The 19,313-nt window shown below is 42.5% G+C and overlaps 1 protein-coding gene across 3 annotated transcripts in view; it reads right to left on the bottom strand.

Annotated features, from left to right (window-relative positions):
* PCCA (propionyl-CoA carboxylase subunit alpha) overlaps window positions 1-19,313 on the bottom strand; it is a 417,465-nt gene that overhangs the window by 392,017 nt on the left and 6,135 nt on the right. Inside the window, exons 2-4 of one of the 3 annotated variants that reach the window (XM_045009001.1) lie at window positions 13,781-13,858; window positions 11,776-11,823; window positions 11,621-11,689 (exon numbers count right to left, since the gene is read on the bottom strand). In XM_045009001.1, the coding sequence (XP_044864936.1) occupies window positions 11,621-11,689; window positions 11,776-11,823; window positions 13,781-13,858 (195 nt within the window). Of the gene's footprint in view, window positions 1-3,118; window positions 3,153-7,799; window positions 7,946-11,620; window positions 11,690-11,775; window positions 11,824-13,780; window positions 13,859-19,313 lie in introns of those variants that run through there. The other 2 variants (XM_045009013.1, XM_045009009.1) reach the window with 2 other exon arrangements.

Genomic DNA, 19,313 nt, shown 5'->3' on the forward strand with positions numbered 1-19,313 from the left:
CATCAAGTCCTGTGCTTTGGATGATTTTTTGATATGTTTATACGGTAGTTAGTATACCTTGGGCACAATTGCTGAAGTAGTAAAAATTAATGCAAAGTTTAGGAATTGAGCTGTTTGGAAATTGTCTGTCAAAGATGAGCTTTGGCTTTTTAAATTCACAGGAAGTGATTTCTACCTTACGACCAGTTCTAATTGGAAGGTTACAGACTAAGGGGGTTCTGGAAGCAAATTCATAAATAAGATATTACCTTCAGCTGACATCTTATTATGAATTCACACCTACAAAGACAGTGTACAAGATTATTCATGGTTCACAGGCCTCCCTGCATCAAGACAGGCAAAATTTTGGAGTGTGCATAGCCCCTGCTTACACTGAGGAAGTTGTGAGGTCAAAATGCACCATGCACTATTTTCCTGCCATAGCTTCCAGGAGTAGAAAACAGAATACAAACCCAGATCTAACTCAAATTAACCTAACACCACGACAGCAAATTAACTGGACAAGAAGCAACAGGGAGCTGGTGCAGACTCCCAAAATCCATCTTTGAAAGCCAGGAACTAGAGAACAAGCCAGAGCCGGCCCATACAAAATTTTGAGGAGCATGACTGGCCACTGGACAGATGGAGCAGTCAATATGTCCAGAAGAAATTCTGGATGGAGAAGCCATCTAAGAGTGTCACAATTTTTAATGGAAACATTCCAAAATACTTAAGAGGAAGATGAGAGCAGAAATTTTTGTATATTTGTGTGGCAACATGACCAAAAAAAAAAAAAAAAAAAAAAAAGGTAAATTTATGCCTAAGGAGCCTGCACCTTCTGCCCCAGTCCTGTGCCCACTCCCAGAGCCAGCGCCCTATACTCCCTTCTGAAACCAAACTACTTCCCAGAGCTTGCACCCCTCACCCTCTCCTGTACCCCAAGCTCAACCCAGAGCCCCCTCCCACACTCTGAACCCCTTGGCCCCAGCCCAGAGCCTGCACCCCCTCCCAAACCCCTGCCTCAGCCTGGGGAGAGTGAGCGAGCATGGGGGAAAGCGAGCAATGGGGGGGGAATGGAATGAGCGGGCAGGGCCTCAGGGAAGTGGTGGGGTAGATCCTGAGTTGCACTTAAATTCAAAAAGTCATCTTGTGCATAAAAAGGTTGGAGACCACTGGTTTAGCACAATATTAGCTTCAGAAAAAGAAGGCTTTTTGCAACTCAGGACTAAGTGCACTGGCAAAGTCGTACAGAGGAATTTATACTGTGTGTCTAGCCCCCACACTCACAATGTCTAAATAATCTTTTTTACTGATGATCATGAGCACCACTCTCCATACCTCATATAAGATAATGGAGGACAAAGTAGTGCACTGAAATATTTTGTAATCATTTGGATAAAGAAACTTTTCCATTATGAAGAGAGTTATGCATGCATTTTTATGTTATGAAGGATAAGGCTAAAGATAACAGATGTACAGTTCTCATCTCGTAATCAGAACCAGATATCAATCTCTGAAAATTTATCACATGGGGGATCAACAAGAGCAGTAAGTATGCAACAAACTTCACACAATATAAATGAATTCCTTGAACTCTCTAGGCATCAGCACTTCATCCAGTTAGGAGCTACCCCACTGTGTTAAAAAAATTTCAATAAATTAATTCAAGAAGCTGTGTAACACACTCTGCCTCATGGACATCTTGATGTTCATTCTGTTTCCATCTACCTGAGCAGAAATGCACCACATAGGTGACTATCAAAACTGAATGTACCAAAATGATTTTCTCTACAGACAGACAATACACAACAGGTGATCATCTCTCCTATAGGCAGGAAAATAGACAACTTAAACTGGCTGTTGGGTGTAACAAGACAGTGTTAAGTGGACAGGCATATTTTCTAAGCCTACAGAGCTGTTTATGAATTTCAACTCTTGCTCTTCACAGTACTGTAGATGGAAATGTTTTAAGAAGGACTTTACCAAACAGGTACATTCATGGCCTTACTATTAGTATGTAAAACCTTAAGCAATACAAAACCAACCTAAGTGAGGAACTGCTGCCTTAGGATACCACCATGGCAACTTCAGCCACTGAACTGGAACTGCTGACCACACCTATTCATAGCAGCATTGGACACTCACTAAACTGCTGTAAGGGGACCCACAACTCCGGCCCCATGTGCTGAAATCCTCCAGAGTCTGAACTGAGCCAAGCACTGGCCCTGGCATGAGGCCTCTAGGCACAATTTTGGGGTACAGATCCTTTGTCTAGCATCTGTTCTGAGAGCTGGGACCTCATGGTGCAACTACCCAACCCCGGGATCAGTGCTGATCCTCAGACTCCTCCGCAACTTAAACACACCCTCTCCTTGAGTTCCAGCCATATGGATTCTCAGAATTCAGAGGTTAGCTCTTCAAAGGCACATAGTAGGTGTCACACACACACTGCACAGAGTTCTAACACACCATTGTTCTTTACTTAAAACCATAAGAACTGCAACTCTACAAGAGTATTAAACCCTACATGCATTTCCCTCCAGAGCATTCTTTGGGCTGGGGTCAAAGTCCTCTGGGGACATCCAGGATCCTTCTTCTGTATTACATGGCTTCTCTTCTCAACCATGGAGGCCCCACCCCCCACCCCCTTTCCAGGTCAGTTTGCTTTGACTTTGGTTGGTCCCATAGCTAAACTGGGCCCCTGCCCCCCAGCTACAAAAAAAAAAAAAAAAAAAAAGAGAGCCTGCTTGTCTCTTTGCATCTCCTGCCCAAAACTTTGTAACTATGTCCAAAGGCTTCCTGCTGAGTCCTTCTTAAGCCCTTGCTTTGTCACCAGTCCCTTTATCCTGTTTGAGAATTTTCCACTCTCCTAACTTCCCCAGCCCCTTGCAGAGAAATAGGATAAAACGGCTTCTTTTAGGCTTGAGCTAATCCATTGTCCCAAGGTGTTTCCACCTGAATGGGAGCTAGTGGAGTTCTAAAGACCCCCGTTGTACCTGGTCTGGGAGGGCTGACAGACAGTTCTTGTCAACAAGGGTGGAAACCATTAGCACATATGTATTCAATGATACAGCAATTTTCTTAATCTTATACTAGCAACCAGAATTCATAAATTGAATAAACATATTCTCCATCTCACCACAGTGCCTATGATGTGGAAATGCCCCTCTTTGAGATTATGTTGTGGTGGGCAGATTCTCCCATATTGGCATCCTGATGCCCACATGCCTACCCCTCGCTGTAATAACCAAGCCCAAAGTTCCAGAATACCCTCCTCCTGGATACACACTGGAATACTTCTGTGTCATCAAGACATTTACATTTCTTTATTGTTACATTCAAAGGGAGGGATCTTGAGTGTATTTTGAGGCAGGTATGTTTTAAGTTTGTCTTTGTTTTGTGGTTTGCTTGCAGCCTGTTTACTATTAGACATCTATATTTGTATACTTTATAGAAACTGGACACTTAACAGCATACTTTGTGTTAGCTTCCATTTTTTAGAAAGTGAGAAACAAATGGCTAATATTTCCAAAGTGGGAAGATTAGTCGGAATTCAAACAATTAACCAACTCTACTCCCACATTTGTGTTATTTACTTTTGCCAAAGTAGAATTAAGAAGTCAGAAATACAGGTTTGACAGTATCCCTTTTAATTGCATAGTAATCATCAACAAAACTAGAAGCAATCACAGTGCTTCTTCAAAAGAGTTGACTACTCAGGACAAATATACATGACTGAGTTACCTGGTTCTAGATTAGAAGTTAACATTTTAAAATACTGTGTATAGCCTTTCAAATGAGTCATTTTTTATTGTCTAAATTATTTTGAAATTTAGTAAATTTCAAAAAATCCACAAGACAGTCAGAGAAGTTACCTACAGTTTTGAATCATCCAGTTTCTCCTTCCATCCCTCTACACCATTGCAGGATTTTTCCTACAGTACATTTGAATCCAGTGCAATTGCTTTGATACAAGCAAAGTATTTGTTTCTAAATTTACAACTCTGGCATGTGTATTTTGTCAGTTTTAGTTTTGCTCAAGGGAAAGTATGTTTTAATGGCCAGTAAATATAAATATCCAATCCACAGAGTTCTGAACATGAAAAATGTATGAGTTTAGCCCACTTTGATACAAAAGCAGATCACACCTGGAGTCCTCACTTCAACTGGGGGAAAAAAAAAAAGGACCAATATCAATAACTAGCCTACATTAAGGTATAACTAGTCATCTTTTACTTCACAGATTTCCAGTGACTTACATGACTTTCCCATGGGATTTTTCTAGTCATTTATAGTCCATTACATTCTATGGCTATAGAATCCCTGCTGTGTTAAAAATGCCAAATAAAATTATATTTCGTTCACTGCTTTATGCTATATCTTCTTTTGTTCAGATCTAATTAGCGTAAGCCTGTTCATTTATCGGGAGCTTTTAGCTCATTATGTTAGGCATTACAATATTTCTTTAGCTTTTCTTTATAGTGTTTACTCTAGCAAGGCTATACCTATGGCTGAGGGGTACTTTCAGCCTAAATCCCTATTTTCAAGCACTTTTTTAAGAAGTAAGATTGCTTTGGGGCTGAAACATCTTTGTTTATTCTCAGTCAAATGCAGCAACTTTTGGTTTATTTCAGGGTTCTTCTTGTTTGTTTTTAATTAACTGGCCAAATTTTTTATTATCCAAAAGGCAAAATGAATCTTCTTTCAGTTATACTTTTCATGTACTTATACTGCATTCAAGTAATTCACAATAACATATTTCCTGGGCTTCTTCAAATAACTGCTTATAGCTAAAACATTAGCCAAGTGTTTTAAGACCATAGAGTGTGTATCATGACCTACTACTCTGTATATATTTCAAATTCCCATAACCAGCACTATCCTTTGCCTGTCCCTTAGCAGCTATATTGTCAAAGTCTCTGACTTTCTAAATTCCACTTCTGTTACTTCTCTATTTAAGGAACTATTTTAAAGCAGTATATTCTCAGTTAATTTACAGTCATCCTTTATTTTGTTTCCTGCTTCATTCTGGACATATTCTCTCTAGTATTTTCATCCTCATGGTATGTGTAAAGCTAACCTTATTTCCCTTAATTGATGATGGCTGGAAGCTGTGTTCTCTCTAAGCTGCGCGGTCGCACGGCCACCCAAGAGTCAATCAAGTGCTGCGTACTTGATTAGCAGAGCCCGGTACATCCGATGTTGTGTGTTCAGGTGCCCCTCCCCCCGCTGCTCTGCAGCCGTGTTCCTCCTGCCCTCTGCTTTGGAGGCCCTGGTCAGCTGCTCCCAGAACCCTCCTGCTTAATGTGCAGAGTGTGAGGTGTTGGGGGTGGGGGGTGGAAGGGAGGAGGTGCACTGTAGTCAGGGTAGTATGGAGGCAAGTGAGAGACAGACTCGGGAGGCGGGGGGGGGAAGAGTGCATGAGTGCTGGCTGCTGAGGAAGTCTGAGAGACAGTGCGCAGTCTCTTTAAGGCACTCACCAGAAGGCTCATTGTTCAGACCACAGCACCTCTGTCCTGCTCCTGAGCCCTGTCCACTCTCCCCAACTCCACAGACATCGAGTACATGGGCATTGGGGAGACAAACACCATGATATCAGTGCCTCGTCTCCTCCCCCTGCTCTGCACGTTAAGCAGGAGGTTCCCAGGAGCAGCTGACCAGGGGCTCCAAGGCAGAGGGCAGGAGCAATGCGGCTGCAGAGCAATGGGGGGGATGGGCACCTGAACACATGCCGCCAGACATGTACGGCTCAGCTAATCAAGTGCGCAGCACTTGATTGACTCTTCGTCAGCCGTGCAACCACACAGCTTAGAGGGAACACAGGTTACCAGAATTCCCAATCCTACAACCAATCGCTCCTGTTACATCTTACTGTAAAGACTCTCATTTGGAGCCAGGAAAGTTAGTTCATAAAAACTATTTCACTAGCTAGTTTTTAATGTCAAATCTAGAGTGGATATTAACTTAAACTTGTCAAGGCAAAATTTGAGATGCTATTAGTTACAGTCAAGTCAGTCATATTACAATACCCAGATTCTTTTAAGGAATCCACATTATTCATCTGCTTTCCTTTAGGTGTTTTTAAGCTGCTTAATAAATAGTTACAATAATTCATTAAAATGCTATAGTTATATTTACTAGTCTTTAGTTCCCTAGGTACTTAAGTAGACACTATGTTTGCCCTTTTGTAGTCTTGCAGGGCCTCATCTGTCCTCCATGAACTAAAATGCCATTTAGATGCCATCTACACTACAGTAAAAGACCCGTGGCACAGCTGCTGCTGGCCTGGCTCAGTTGACTTGGGCTTACCGGGCTAAAAATTGCAGAATGTCTGCACCAGTGGTTCTCAAAGCCAGTGTGCCACTTGTTTAGGGAAAGCCTCTGGTGGGCCAGGCCGGTTTACCTGCCATGTCCACAAGTTCAGCTGATTGTGGCTCCCACTGGCCACGGTTCACCGCTCCAGGCCGATGGGGGCTGCGGGAAGGGCGGCCAGCCCACGCCTCTCCCCCACAGCCCCCATTGGCCTGAAGCAGCGAACCGCAGCCAGTGGGAGCCGCCATCGGCCAAACCTGCGGACGCGGCAGGTAAACAAACTGGCCCGGCCCACCAGAGGCTTTCCCTAAACAAGTGGCGGACCGGCTTTGAGAACCACTGGTGCAGACATTCAGCCAGTCCAAGCTTTGTGACCCTTCCTTCCACCACCACCCCGACCCACCCCACACACAGGGTCACAAAGCCCAAGCTCCATCCAGAATCTGAACATCTACCTTGCAATGTTTAGCCCCACAGCCTGAGCTAACTGACCCAGGCTCTAAGACTTGGTACCGTAGGGTTTTTTTAGTGCAGTGTAAACACACCCCAAATGTCTCTGATGCTACTTCATTTCATTCAACACACCCCATGTTGTCACAGCAAAGTTATTTGAATACATCCAGGCATTCTTTAAGCTTTTCATTCTTGCTTCTGCCTTTCTCTTTCCCCATTCTCCCCCATTAGTGTGGTTCAGAACTTTGCTGCACTTTTTAATGTTCCCAATTAATATTACATTGGTTTATCGTGCCTTAGCTTTCCCAATCAGTTTTTCGGTTCAAGCCTCTAGTTCTGTGTGTTGGGGTATACAAGCCACACACTGAGCACTAATGGCTAAAGGGCTCATTTTGGGCTCAGCCAGCCCCGCCCCTCCACACCTGCAGCAAATGCTCCATCTGCTGGAGGAATTAAAAGGGAGCGAATTAGCTCAGTTGGCGAGCCATGCTGAAGGTGAGCAGATCTGCAGACCACAACTACAGCAGAGTAGAGCAGAGCAAAACCTAAAGGCTCTGACGCAGCTGCCAAAGGGGCCCTCCATGAGGAAAGGGATGACCCTCCACAGAGACAAGCAGAGAGGGAAGTATTCTGTGTCCCTGGACAGTGGCGACTCCCTCTTGCTTCCTTGAGATTTGGATTTTCCCATCAGGCGAAGGCGTTGGACTGAGGTGACCCTAAGGGGGGACAAGTGGAAGAGGCCCAGGGAGAACAGCCTTAAGTAGACTTGGTTGCCAGGTTAGCGGTAGCTAAAAGGGCCCTGAGTCAGAGCCCAGTAGAGTGCGAGGGCCCAGGCTCCCCTCCCCACAACTTCCTTGGCAGTCCAGGGTTGTGGCCGTGACCACTAGGCATGCTTCCCAACCAGACCCTAAGTGGAGACCATTACAGTCAGTTAATTTAATTTAGTAGAGAACCCTGGATGATACTCTGATTGATAGAGCCAAACTTTATTCTAAAGAAAAATGATTAGGTAAGCAGACAGGCAAACAATTACCAGGTACTGCAATTATACTCACATTCAAAGACAGAATGGTGTATCAATGGGCGATCAGTCCACTGACAACAGAATGAAGCATAGCCTTATAACCCTATAACTGAGGGCAGGTCTTGACGCTGCTTTTCCACAGCAGTGTCACTTGCCCCATAACCTCAGCTGTGCAGAACACGCCACCATCCACAGCCTCAGGAACAACTCTGACATCATAATCAAAAAGGCTGACAAAGGAGGTGCTCCCATCATCATGAATAGGTCGGAATCTGAACGAGAGGCTGCTAGGCAGCTCTCTAACACCACATTCTACAGGCCATTACCCTCTGATCCCACTGAGGGTTACCAAAAGAAACTACACCATTTGCTCAAGAAACTCCCTGAAAAAGCACAGGAACAAATCTGCAGACACACCCCTAGAATCCCAAGCAGGGGTATTCTATCTGCTACCCAAGATCCACAAACCTGGAAATCCTGGATGCCTCATCTCAGGCATTGGCACCGACAGCAGGATTGTCTGGCTATGTAGACTCTCTCCTCAGGCCCTACATTACCAGCACTCCTAGCTATCTTCGAGAAACCACTGACTTCCTGAGGAAAGTACAATCCATTGGTGATCTTCCCAAAAACACTATCCCAGCCACCATGGATGCAGAAGCCCTCTACACCAACATTCCACACAAAGATGGACTACAAGCCGTCAGGAACTGTATCCCCGATAATGTCATGGCAAACCTGGTGGCTGAACTTTGTGACTTTGTCCTCAAATGTGAAATAGTTGTGGGTGAGGACAATGTGTACCTTCAAGTCAACGGCACTGCTATGGGTACCCACATGGCCCCACAGTATGCCAACATTTTTGTGGCTGACTTAGAACAACGCTTCTTCAGCTCTCGTCCCCTAATGCCCCTACTCTACTTGTGTTACATTGATATCATCATCTGGACTGATGGAAAAGAAGCCCTTGAGTAATTCCACCATGATTTCAACAATTTCCATCCCACTATCAACCTCAGCCTGGACCAGTCCACACAAGAGAACCACTTCCTGGACACTACAGTGCTAATAAGCGATGGTCACATAAACACCACCCTATACCGGAAACCTACTGACCGCTGCACTTACTTACATGCCTCCAGCTTTAATCCAGACAACATCACACGATCCAATTTCTACAGCCAAGCTCTAAGATACAACCGCATTTGCTCCAATCCCTCAGACAGAGACAAACACCTACAAGATCTCTATCAAGCAGTCTTAAAACGACAATACCCACCTGCTGAAGCGAAGAAACAGATTGACAGAGCCAGAAGAATACCCAGAAGTCACCTACTCCAGGACAGGCCTAACAAAGGAAGTGGCCGTCACCTTCAGCCCCTCTTCAGTGCATCATCAGTGCATCATCAAGGATCTACAACCTATCCTGAAGGACGATCCTTCACTCTCACAGATCTTGGGAGACAGGCCAGTCCTCGCTTATAGACAGCCCCCCAACCCGAAGCAAATTTCCCCATGCTAATTTTTCCCCTATTGTTACTCACACATTCTTGTCAACTGTTGGAAATGGGCCATCCTGATTATCACTACAAAATTTTTTTTCTCCTGTTGATAATAGCCCACCTTAATTGATTAGCATTGTTATAGTTGGTATGGCAACACTCATTTTTTCATGTTCTCTGTGTGTGTACAGTAGGAAGAGATTTTATATATATATATATATTATCTTCCTACTGTATTTTCCACTGCATGCATCCGATGAAGTGGGTTTTAGCCCACGAAAGCTTATGCTCAAATAAATTTGTTAGTCTCTAAGGTGCCACAAGTACTCCTCATTCTTATTGCTGCTTAAGTTGATATAACTTACGTTGCTCAGGGATGTGAAAAAGCCCCCATCCCATGTGATGCAAGTTTCACGCTATCCACATTCGCACTAGGTCAGCAGAACTGTAGTGTAAACTTGCCCTTAATTATATACTTTTGGGTATTAACTAGAGTTTTCCACAAAACTACTCCTTTTATAACCTATTATTATGCTAATTAACATTAAACCTATGCATTACCATATTCACATTTCTGCCACCTCTTTATTGGCTTTTTACATTATACATAGTTTAAACTAACATCTGCATCAATACCCTTCCCATGTTATCAATATAGACAGCATTTTAATAAAAAAATTCACAATTCTCAAAAACACTCACTAAAAACCGTGCTAAAACCAGTTATAATCAAAATATAGCTACAACATAACCCTGGGTTATGGACTTACCAGCTTCAGTTTTTCCATCTTATCATCTCAAACTTATCTTTATGCTAACTAACTCATTTTCGCATTCTCCTCGATACTTAGCAGGCATGCTCCCTGCTGTGGCGTAGGCATACCCTAGTGAAACAGTAGGCTATTCACTGCACCCACTTAATCCTTGGCTTCCAACTAAACCGGCAAAAGCACCATTTACTGAAACTGTGACACTGACACCTGCCCACTAGGAACTGAACAAGAGACCAAAAACTCATTTCACAGTACACTGAACAGCAATATCTTCCAATTACCACTGCCCTGGACTGAATTTCAGCCAGAGGTTATGAAGATACTCTATTCTTCTCAGGGACAAAAGGATGGTCCAGTAGGACCATCCAGGGGTTTGGACACTAACCTGGGTTTTGAAACCCAGGGTCAATCCCCTGCTCTCCTACAGTCTTCATGTGTGACCTCAGGCAAGTCATTAGTGGCTGGTCCAGACTACAGGGGTATGAACTGCAGAGTGCCTTGAAGTGATGCACTCTAAATGCTCCATGCAGACCTTGCTCTAAATGATCCATGTAGACCCTGCTGGCATAAATGTAAAGATACTTTGAAATAGGGACTACATCAGTGTGAACAAACAAGACTACATTAACATGAAGTAGGTACCTTTAAGTTTATGCCAGTAGGGTATTACCTGGGGGCAGTCAGAGAGCTCTACAGTTCACACCTCTGTACTCTGGTTGTGGCACTGTGTAGCTAAGCCCTTAAATTCTGTGCCTCAGTTCCCCCATCTACAAAAATGAGGAAGAGTACATCCTACCTCACAAGAGATGTTGAGAGGAGAACTACAGTAGAGACTGACAACGTGGGTATTCACCCAGGAAAGCTTATGCTCCAATACATCTGTTAGTCTATAAGGTGCCATAGGACTCTTTGCTGCTTCTTAGTAGAGACTGAGGTGCTCAGATACGATGGCAATGGGGCTATATGTACCAAAGATAGATTTACGCCATTATTGGCACTCAGACATTCCCCTGGAATGATTTTCAACAGTCTTTGACAATATTTTTTTTTATTTTATTTTTTTTTAAAAGGAACACCAACTTTTTTCCCCATAATTTCACCCCACAGAAGACTTTCCCATTAGCCTACCTACCTCTTGGAAACCCAACTTTCGTGTCCATCATTCTTATACTGTTTCATTCTCCCTTCCTCATTTGTATAAACTCATTTTATAAAAACACTGTTATTAGTTACCTACTATTTCCAGTTGGTCAGAGTCAAACAAAACAACAACAACAACAACAACGAAAAAAGGCTACCTACTTGCTAACTTTTATTACAGAGGAAGAGGTATCATCTAAACTAGTGTAGGATACTTTACTTTTGCTGTATTAGGCCAGGTTTACACTACCTGCTCCCCATGCATTGCATATGGAGCCTAAGCACCTAATCCAGGCTTTGTGGATTCCAGAGATTTCCTAGGTGCCTAAAGGTTAGGTGTCACATTGCCGAGTGGTGCAACACTTTGAATTCCTTTGTTGTTCAGAAAGAAGCTAAAAAAAAAAAGGGGGGGAACAAAATGATCAGACAATACTTACAGCACTGGAATCAACATCGCTATGTATAGCAACAGTTTTAATGCCCATCTTCTTGCATGTTTTAATCACCTATTTAAAAAAAAAGTTTTCAGTATTTAAGTAATCTTATAGCAAAAGAGTTCAAGAATGATAAATGCTTGAAAGTTATAACTTACCCTGCATGCAATCTCTCCTCTGTTGGCGATAAGGAGTTTCTCAAATGTCTGAAGGGGGAAGAAAGATATTGACAAATCAACATTTTTCTTTTTAAACACAAATATAACTAAAAAAACCAAACACTCCTCATAGATTTTTACCGGTGGGCCTTGTGTAAATGAGAAGAGGGGAAAAAAAATAAATAAAAAAACAAACAAACAAACAAACTTTGTTCATACCACAGTCTAATCTTGATTATTCTGACGGAAAGGAAGACAATCAATTCAGATCAACAGTGATCAAACTGGTCTCCTTCCATGTAATTTTGCCAACTCCGAACTGGAATTTGCTGTTCCATCAGGCTTGAACTCTTTGGCTTTGTCCACATTTAGGAGTTTTGTCACTTTAACTACGCTGGCATAATTGAGAGGCAGTAGTACCCTCCCAGTGCAGACACAATTATACTAGAATACGGGCCTGTCGACACAGTAAAGTTACAGCACTGTAAGCCAAGGTATGAATTTAAGACATAGTATAACTACAATCAGGTCTCCTTGTGTGGAAACGCTTGTTTCAATATAGCAGTGCCTCCCCTCTCCTGGCCTCAGTTTCTTACATCACCTTGTAAGTGTTTAGACTAAAATTAAAAAAAAAAAAAAAAAGCAAGCCACTTATTCCAAAATAAGAGTAGCCACAAAGGGAGCGATAGCAGTATAGTTATGTGAAATAAAGTCAGTCAATTCTGCAATAGACACACTAACAGGAGGAGACACTCAACTCTTGTTCCTGCTATTACAGAGGACACATTTGACATCCAGCAAGAAACATCACACATTGCTTTTGAGCAACATGCTGTCTTTCCTGAGTAGGTCATTTCCCCTAATTAGTAGAAGATCTTGAAATTCAGTTTTTTTAAATAATGTTCAGATAACTGAGTTTGAGCTCCACTGACACCCACTACCCCCTGCACGTACTCACAGGACTTCCAATTAACAGATTGAGGGAAGCTAAGCACCCTGTTTCACTGCCAATACAGAGCTATCCTCATGACAGAGAGGAAATTAACCATAGTGGGAGAGGGAGGAGCAGTCTTGAATAAGTGACAGTCAAGACTTGTAGGAAATGTCGCAAGTGCAAATTCATGATCAAATTCTCCCAAGAATGAAGTTACTTTTAAGAAGCTGTTCTACAACTCCTGTTCCCCCTGCCCTTCATTTTCTAATGTAGCTGTCATCCCCTGTCAGTTGCTTCTATGCAGACATGTAAATCTATGGCTTGTATTCCCCAGAGTGAAACACAGCTGCTATACTTTCCCCTCAATACCAGAGCACATGCAGCCACAGTATTTGCAATCATCCAAGCAGATTTACTTAGAGGGAAGTCAAGTGAATGTACCTCCCATTAGAAAAAGTTTTGCTTGGCTAGTAGCTGCAGACCTAGATTGCTACTTCCTGAGTCAATTAATGGGCCAGACACAGAGAGGGGGGGGGGGAAGCTGGCAACCTCCTCCAACTTGAGGATTTACTCTTCTCTGCTAGCCCTGTAAAGTCTCATCTTTATACCTTCCTAGCATGTGAACTGTTCGTAAACATTAGATTTGGAAGATGTTAGATCATTTAATAAATGTCCTGCTGCTAATGCAGAGTTGCTGTCTATAGTAATTTGCAGTGTTTGGTCCGATCTAGCTTTAAAGATTCTCAAGAAATGGGGACTCCACCTCTTCAAAAAAATGACTAAGTATAGTGTAAATAACTATTTCAAATGTGTTTTGGAATGTGAAAGAAATGTACATTATGTCCAGGGCATGGGCAAATACACTCCCAAGAATAAGGATAATTTATTTGCCTGAAGAGTAAGATTTTTTTTTAAAAATCCAACATTTAAGGAGTTTTGCTAGTGACAGGCAGTCTCACTAAAACTACTAGTGTTAGCATAGGCACTGGAGAAAAGATTAACTTTTGGATTTCAAATATATGTTTATGGTACAGTATAGTAAAGCAATTTTATAAAAAAATAAAAACTTACCTTTTCATTGGGGTCATATTCAGCTGTATAGAATGTACGTGAAGTTATAAGGCACCATCTTGAATGGTGTGTTGCACACTACAAAAAACATGGAGGGGATAAGGATTCAAATTACAGATGTTTGGTTAATTAAAAGAATAATGTATACATTGCAGCTTAATTTTTTTTTTAAGAAATGCTAAGAAATTTAAAAAAAAACCCACTACACATATATACCACACTTGAAACTTCTTACATTCAAACCTAAAAGAAAATTCAGGAAGTTTCAGGAAAAAGTTTTTCATTAAATACTAGACATGAAAAACTTCTCCCTATGTATTGTATTAGATCTCAAACTTATTCCATTGCCAAAAAAGAGCACTGATTCTTCATGGCACGATCAGTGATTAAAGTTAAAATTGCAAGAGTACCATAAGTTATAAGCCTTGAATGTTCTTTTACTGCCACATTTCCACACCCCCCCCTTTTTTTTTTTTTAAAAGGGTAGCTCTTCTCCCTATGATTTTAGGTTGGGGGGGCTTTGTTTTAATTTTTAAAAGGGGGGGGGTGAGAAGAATTAAGTGCCTCTGCCTCTCAAGAGATATATTGAGAGAGAACTAGAAAGAGTTTAGTTCTGATAGAGAAGCTTGAACACACCACACTGGTCTGCCAGTACATCTCAGACCTGAAACGCTACACCCCCTGGGATTACAGTTTCTGCCTCAGAAGCACGTAAAGCAGGCAAAAGTGATTTTATGTGGCTAAGAAACTACTAAAGGACCAGGTTAAGACTAAGTTTTCTTAGGTTCAAATTAGCATTTTGGCCAGAAGTGTCCAGAACTAAAAGGACAGTACATTTTCATCTACTGTCTTACTCCCTTATATATCCACCAAAACATCTGTCCATCCTCAATGATTTTGGAATTTGTTTACAAAAGGATTGTTAGCAGTTCACAGCTTAAATAGCCAAGTTTTTCCATTTCATGTAGTTTAAAACAACAAAAGCCAAATAATTAGTTTCCTCTCATCAACATGTCATTGTTGAGTCTCCAGGCAGCAATTTTAGATGAGCAGTGAAAGATGTCCACCCACAAGAATGACTAACTTACAGGAGGAAGCAAAAGCTCAGAGAGATGCTCTTTGTGCATCACCCATCTTTTCCTAGGACATATGTATCTCTACTGAAACTGCCATCTTATGGAAGATGGTCTAGTGAAACAAAGATTAAAATCTGCAAAGCTACTACATGCAATCTCTCAATAACTGCTGTGAATGAAATTGTGTGTCAACTGATGTAGCTTATAAGTTTAAACTACTACTAATTCTGGCAAAAGCCGAGCTCCCATAGTGACAAAGGCTATGTCTACACTGCGCACCTTACAGCGGTACAGCTGTGCCACTACAGCTACCCATTGTAGAGAGATGCAGACCCAACCAAAAAAAAAAAAAGCAAAAACAAAAACAAAAAACAAAAAACAAAAACAAAAACCCTAGTGTTTGAGAAGAGACGGGGACAGGGTGACGCAGTGGTTCTCAGGCTGTGGCCCACAAAGCACTGCCAGAAAGTGTGCAGAGCTATTCCTGTTCCAATGGCTTAAGCTTCACTAATTGTAGTGGAGTCCAAGACTTCCAAGGGGCAAAGAGTTTTTATATATTTATATTTTAAGGCACACATGCACCACCCCCTCGCAGTCATTTCAGGTCCTCTCTCTAAAGCCTGCCTGGCTGCTTCATGACTCTTCCCACGCCACCCAGGGATTTTTTTTTCCCCCGGTTGGAACACAAGAATGATCAGGTTCAGACAATAAAATTAAAGTAGCAGTAAATATACACAGCAGGACAAACCCAAACTGCAAAAGTGACTGGGACAGTCGCTCTGTCTGTATTCCACACAGCTTTAAAGATTCGGAAACAAAGACTATAGATCCCTAGACCCAGGAAGGTTACTCAGGATTCAAATACAAAATGGGGTAGAGGGTAATAAATAATTAAGTAACTGCACTATCAAGGTGAGTTTTTCAACTTCCTGCCCTTATGTTTTTTCCATATAACCAAGCTCTATAAATGTACCACAAGGAACTGCTATCTGATGAGGGGGATGAGTGAGTGAGTGTGAGCATGACCGTGACACAGACATAGTGGGCTAGAGAAAAGGAGGAAAAATGAAGCTTGAAGAAAATTAAATAAATAAAGTATGTTCGAAGGCCAAATGAAGTAGGGTTGTACAAAGAGAGGGACAAGTACAAGGTAAAATTTTGTACTCTATTCTGGAAAGGACAAACCAGAGAACATGAGTAGGGATAGTAGACGGGTGCAGGAGTGGGCCATATAGTCCTATTTCTGCATGTGAAATAGAAGAATAGACACCTCATTTTGGCTGGACTGAGAGAGAGGGGGAGGTAAGGGGACACATACCCTCCTCCCATCACCACCACCACCTCCCAACAGAAAGGCACCATCTCCTTTTTGTACACTACTACAGAAGGGTAGGGAAACCCACAAGAGCTCAATCACACACACATTCAACAAAATCTTTGCAAGTTAATATAATTCACTAGAAGAAAAGCTTCTGATGGTTTATAGCAGCTGAACCAAGTGTGTACAGCTAATTTAGAAAGAGAGGCTACTGAACTGTCTTGTAAACACCACAATACAAAGCCCTTTAACTTTGAAGGCACAGAAGATTTTTGTGCTAAAGAAGAAAATTAGAAGGGAAGAAATGGAAAAGTTACAGTCAGTTGTAATTAAAATGGATTTAAGGCCTTGGCATTTATTGAAAACACCTTTTAACATTGGAAGAGGAAAGCTGTCATGCAGTTAGAGAACTGAAAAAGTAAGAAACCTTATTCAACTGTTTTAATTACACCTCTACCCTGATATAACGCGACCTGATATAAACACGAATTTGGATACAACGCGGTAAAGCAGCGCTCCAGGGGGGCTGGGCTGTGCGCTCCAGCAGATCAAAGCAAGTTTGATATATGAGGGGGGATTTGATAGATGCTTTCAACTACCTAAAAGGGGGTTTCATAGAGGATGGATCTAGACTGTTCTCAGTGGTACCTGATGACAGAACAAGGAGTAATGGTCTCAAGTTGCAGAGGGGGAGGTTTAGGTTGGATATTAGGAAAAACTTTTTCACTAGGAGGATGGTAAAGCACTGGAATGGGTTACCTAGGGAGGTGGTGGGAATCTCCTTCCTTAGGGGTTTTTAAGGTCAGGCTTGACAAAGCCCTGGCTGGGATGATTTAGTTGGGAATTTGTCCTGCTGTGAGCAGGGGGTTGGACTAGATGCCTCCTGAGGTCCCTTCCAACCCTGATATTCTATGATTCTATAACGCGGTTTCACCTATAACGCAGTAAGATTTTTTGGCTCCCAAGGACAGCATTATATTAGAGTAGAGGTGTTTAATATACATTTTGACAGGAACTTCATCTTAGTTTTATAAAAATAACCTAATTCATTTACAAAGCTTCTACATTAAACAAATCACGCCTATCTTCCTCTTTTTCCTGTATTGAAAATACTAGGAGAATCAAACTCAAATTCTGTACTGAGTTTACATTTGGTATATGGTTTGTCAGACTAAGCGCTTAAGTACACAGAGTTGTAATCTAACTCAGTGTGTTGCAGTTAATTGTGTTTTTAACAACCCACTCAGTAAGATTTAAGTCAAATTTGCTTCAACTTGAAGCAAAACCATAATTTAAAAAAAAACACTAAGAGCAGTTGGTTGAGCATGTATTGCTAGGACCAGAGTTTGGCAACTCTGTGCTAGCCAAGGTATCTATAAAACAAGTTTCAAGCACTTCTCCAACAAGATGACATTTTACAATACATTTAACAGGGCCTTGGCCCAGAGCCACAAAGATAGAGGCTTGGTCTACACTACAAAGTTAGGTCTATGTACGTCACCTTGCGTCAGCCTAGTTATGCCTGTGTCTACGTTCAAAATTTGTCTACCACTGATGTAAGTACCCCATTATGGTAATACTGTTCGGGGAAGTCAGCCTGTCGTGGTTGACGCAGTGCAAGTATAGACACCGTGACCTAGGTTGACCTTAACAGCTATCCCACATTGCCAGACACTGACCACAACTGTGAACTCCACTGCCCAGGGGCCACAGACACCAGGAGAGACACACAACCTTTACAAAGCACACATTTTTTAAAATGCCTTTTTCCAATTTCCCAGTTTGATAAGCACACCTAGCAGTTCTTCCATGTTGCACACAAGTGCTCAATGGACCATGCTGGCTACATGCTGCAGATGTGCCCCTGCCTGGAGTAGACAGGAGGCACTGGATTTCTTGGGCCTGTGGGAAGAATAGTCTGTGCAAGCACAGCTACAGAGCAGTTCTGGAAATATGGACATTGACAGACAGATTGCACAGGGGATGCAGCAGTGCTGCATGAAAGCGAAGGAGCTGCAGCAGAGATACCAGAAGGCCAGTCAGGCCCAATAGTCGATCTGGTGCTGAGCCACAGATCTGCTGCTTTTAATACAAGCTGCCTGACACACTTGGCAGAGACCCCACCAGCACCCTGCAGAGCACCATGGGTTCCTTTGAAGAGCCCAGGATGCAGACCCTCCTGTGAACAGCAAGGAGAAGATGGGAGACAGGGGGCATACAATCAATCAGGTAGGTCCAACTACACAAAGAGCCAGGATCCATTCAAGACTCCAGCACAGTCTAGTCAGTTCTGGCAGCTAAGCCCTATGCAGGGGAAGAAACCTCAGGAAAAGTTTGTGAATCTATTTCCTGTTACCATGGTGGATACAAATCAATGATTTTAAAAAAAGATTTTAAAAAAAAGTTTTTAATAAAATGCTTTGAGGAAAAAACCCTATCTAAAGATACATTATAGCTCAAAGATATCTCATCATGGAATAGGGATTATAAATCCTAATTCTATAGTATGAAACAATATATTCCTGTAATGTTTAAGAAACATTTTGTAAACGAGTTCATGGATTAGGGACCCAATCTTATGGAGTTAAAATTACAGTAACTCCCCACGTAATGTCCTCTCACTTAACATTGTTTCGATCTTATGTCCCTGCTCAATTACAGAACGTGCTCCATTTAAAGCTGTGCAATGCTTTGCTATAATGTTGTTTGGCTGCCTGCTTTGTCCACAGCTGGCAGCCTCCCTACGCCCCCCCCCACACACACACACACACAGCACCTCCCACCCACTGGCAGACCCCAGAGATCAGCACCTTTCCCCTCCTCCCCCTGACTCCTGCCCGCAGCAATCAGCTGGCTTGCAGCATTCAGGAGGAAGGAGCAAGGACTCGGCAGGCAGGCTCCCCCTCCCTCCTGAACACTGCAAGCCAGCTGATTGCCGGGGGAAGGGGGAGCGTAGCAGGGTGCTGGTGCAAAAGCACCTAATAACCACTGCTCAGCCAGCTCCAATCAAGGGAAATAGATTGGGGCTGGTGAAACAGTCCTGATGCCTGGCCTGGGGATTGGCTCCACCTGTGGGCCTGACAAGCCACCAGTTATAAGGGCTGGGAGCCAGAAGAAAAGCCAGCCAGGGAAAGGTCAG

The sequence above is a fragment of the Mauremys mutica genome, chromosome 1 (assembly GCF_020497125.1).
Source record: "Mauremys mutica isolate MM-2020 ecotype Southern chromosome 1, ASM2049712v1, whole genome shotgun sequence".
Lineage (NCBI taxonomy): Eukaryota > Metazoa > Chordata > Testudines > Geoemydidae > Mauremys > Mauremys mutica.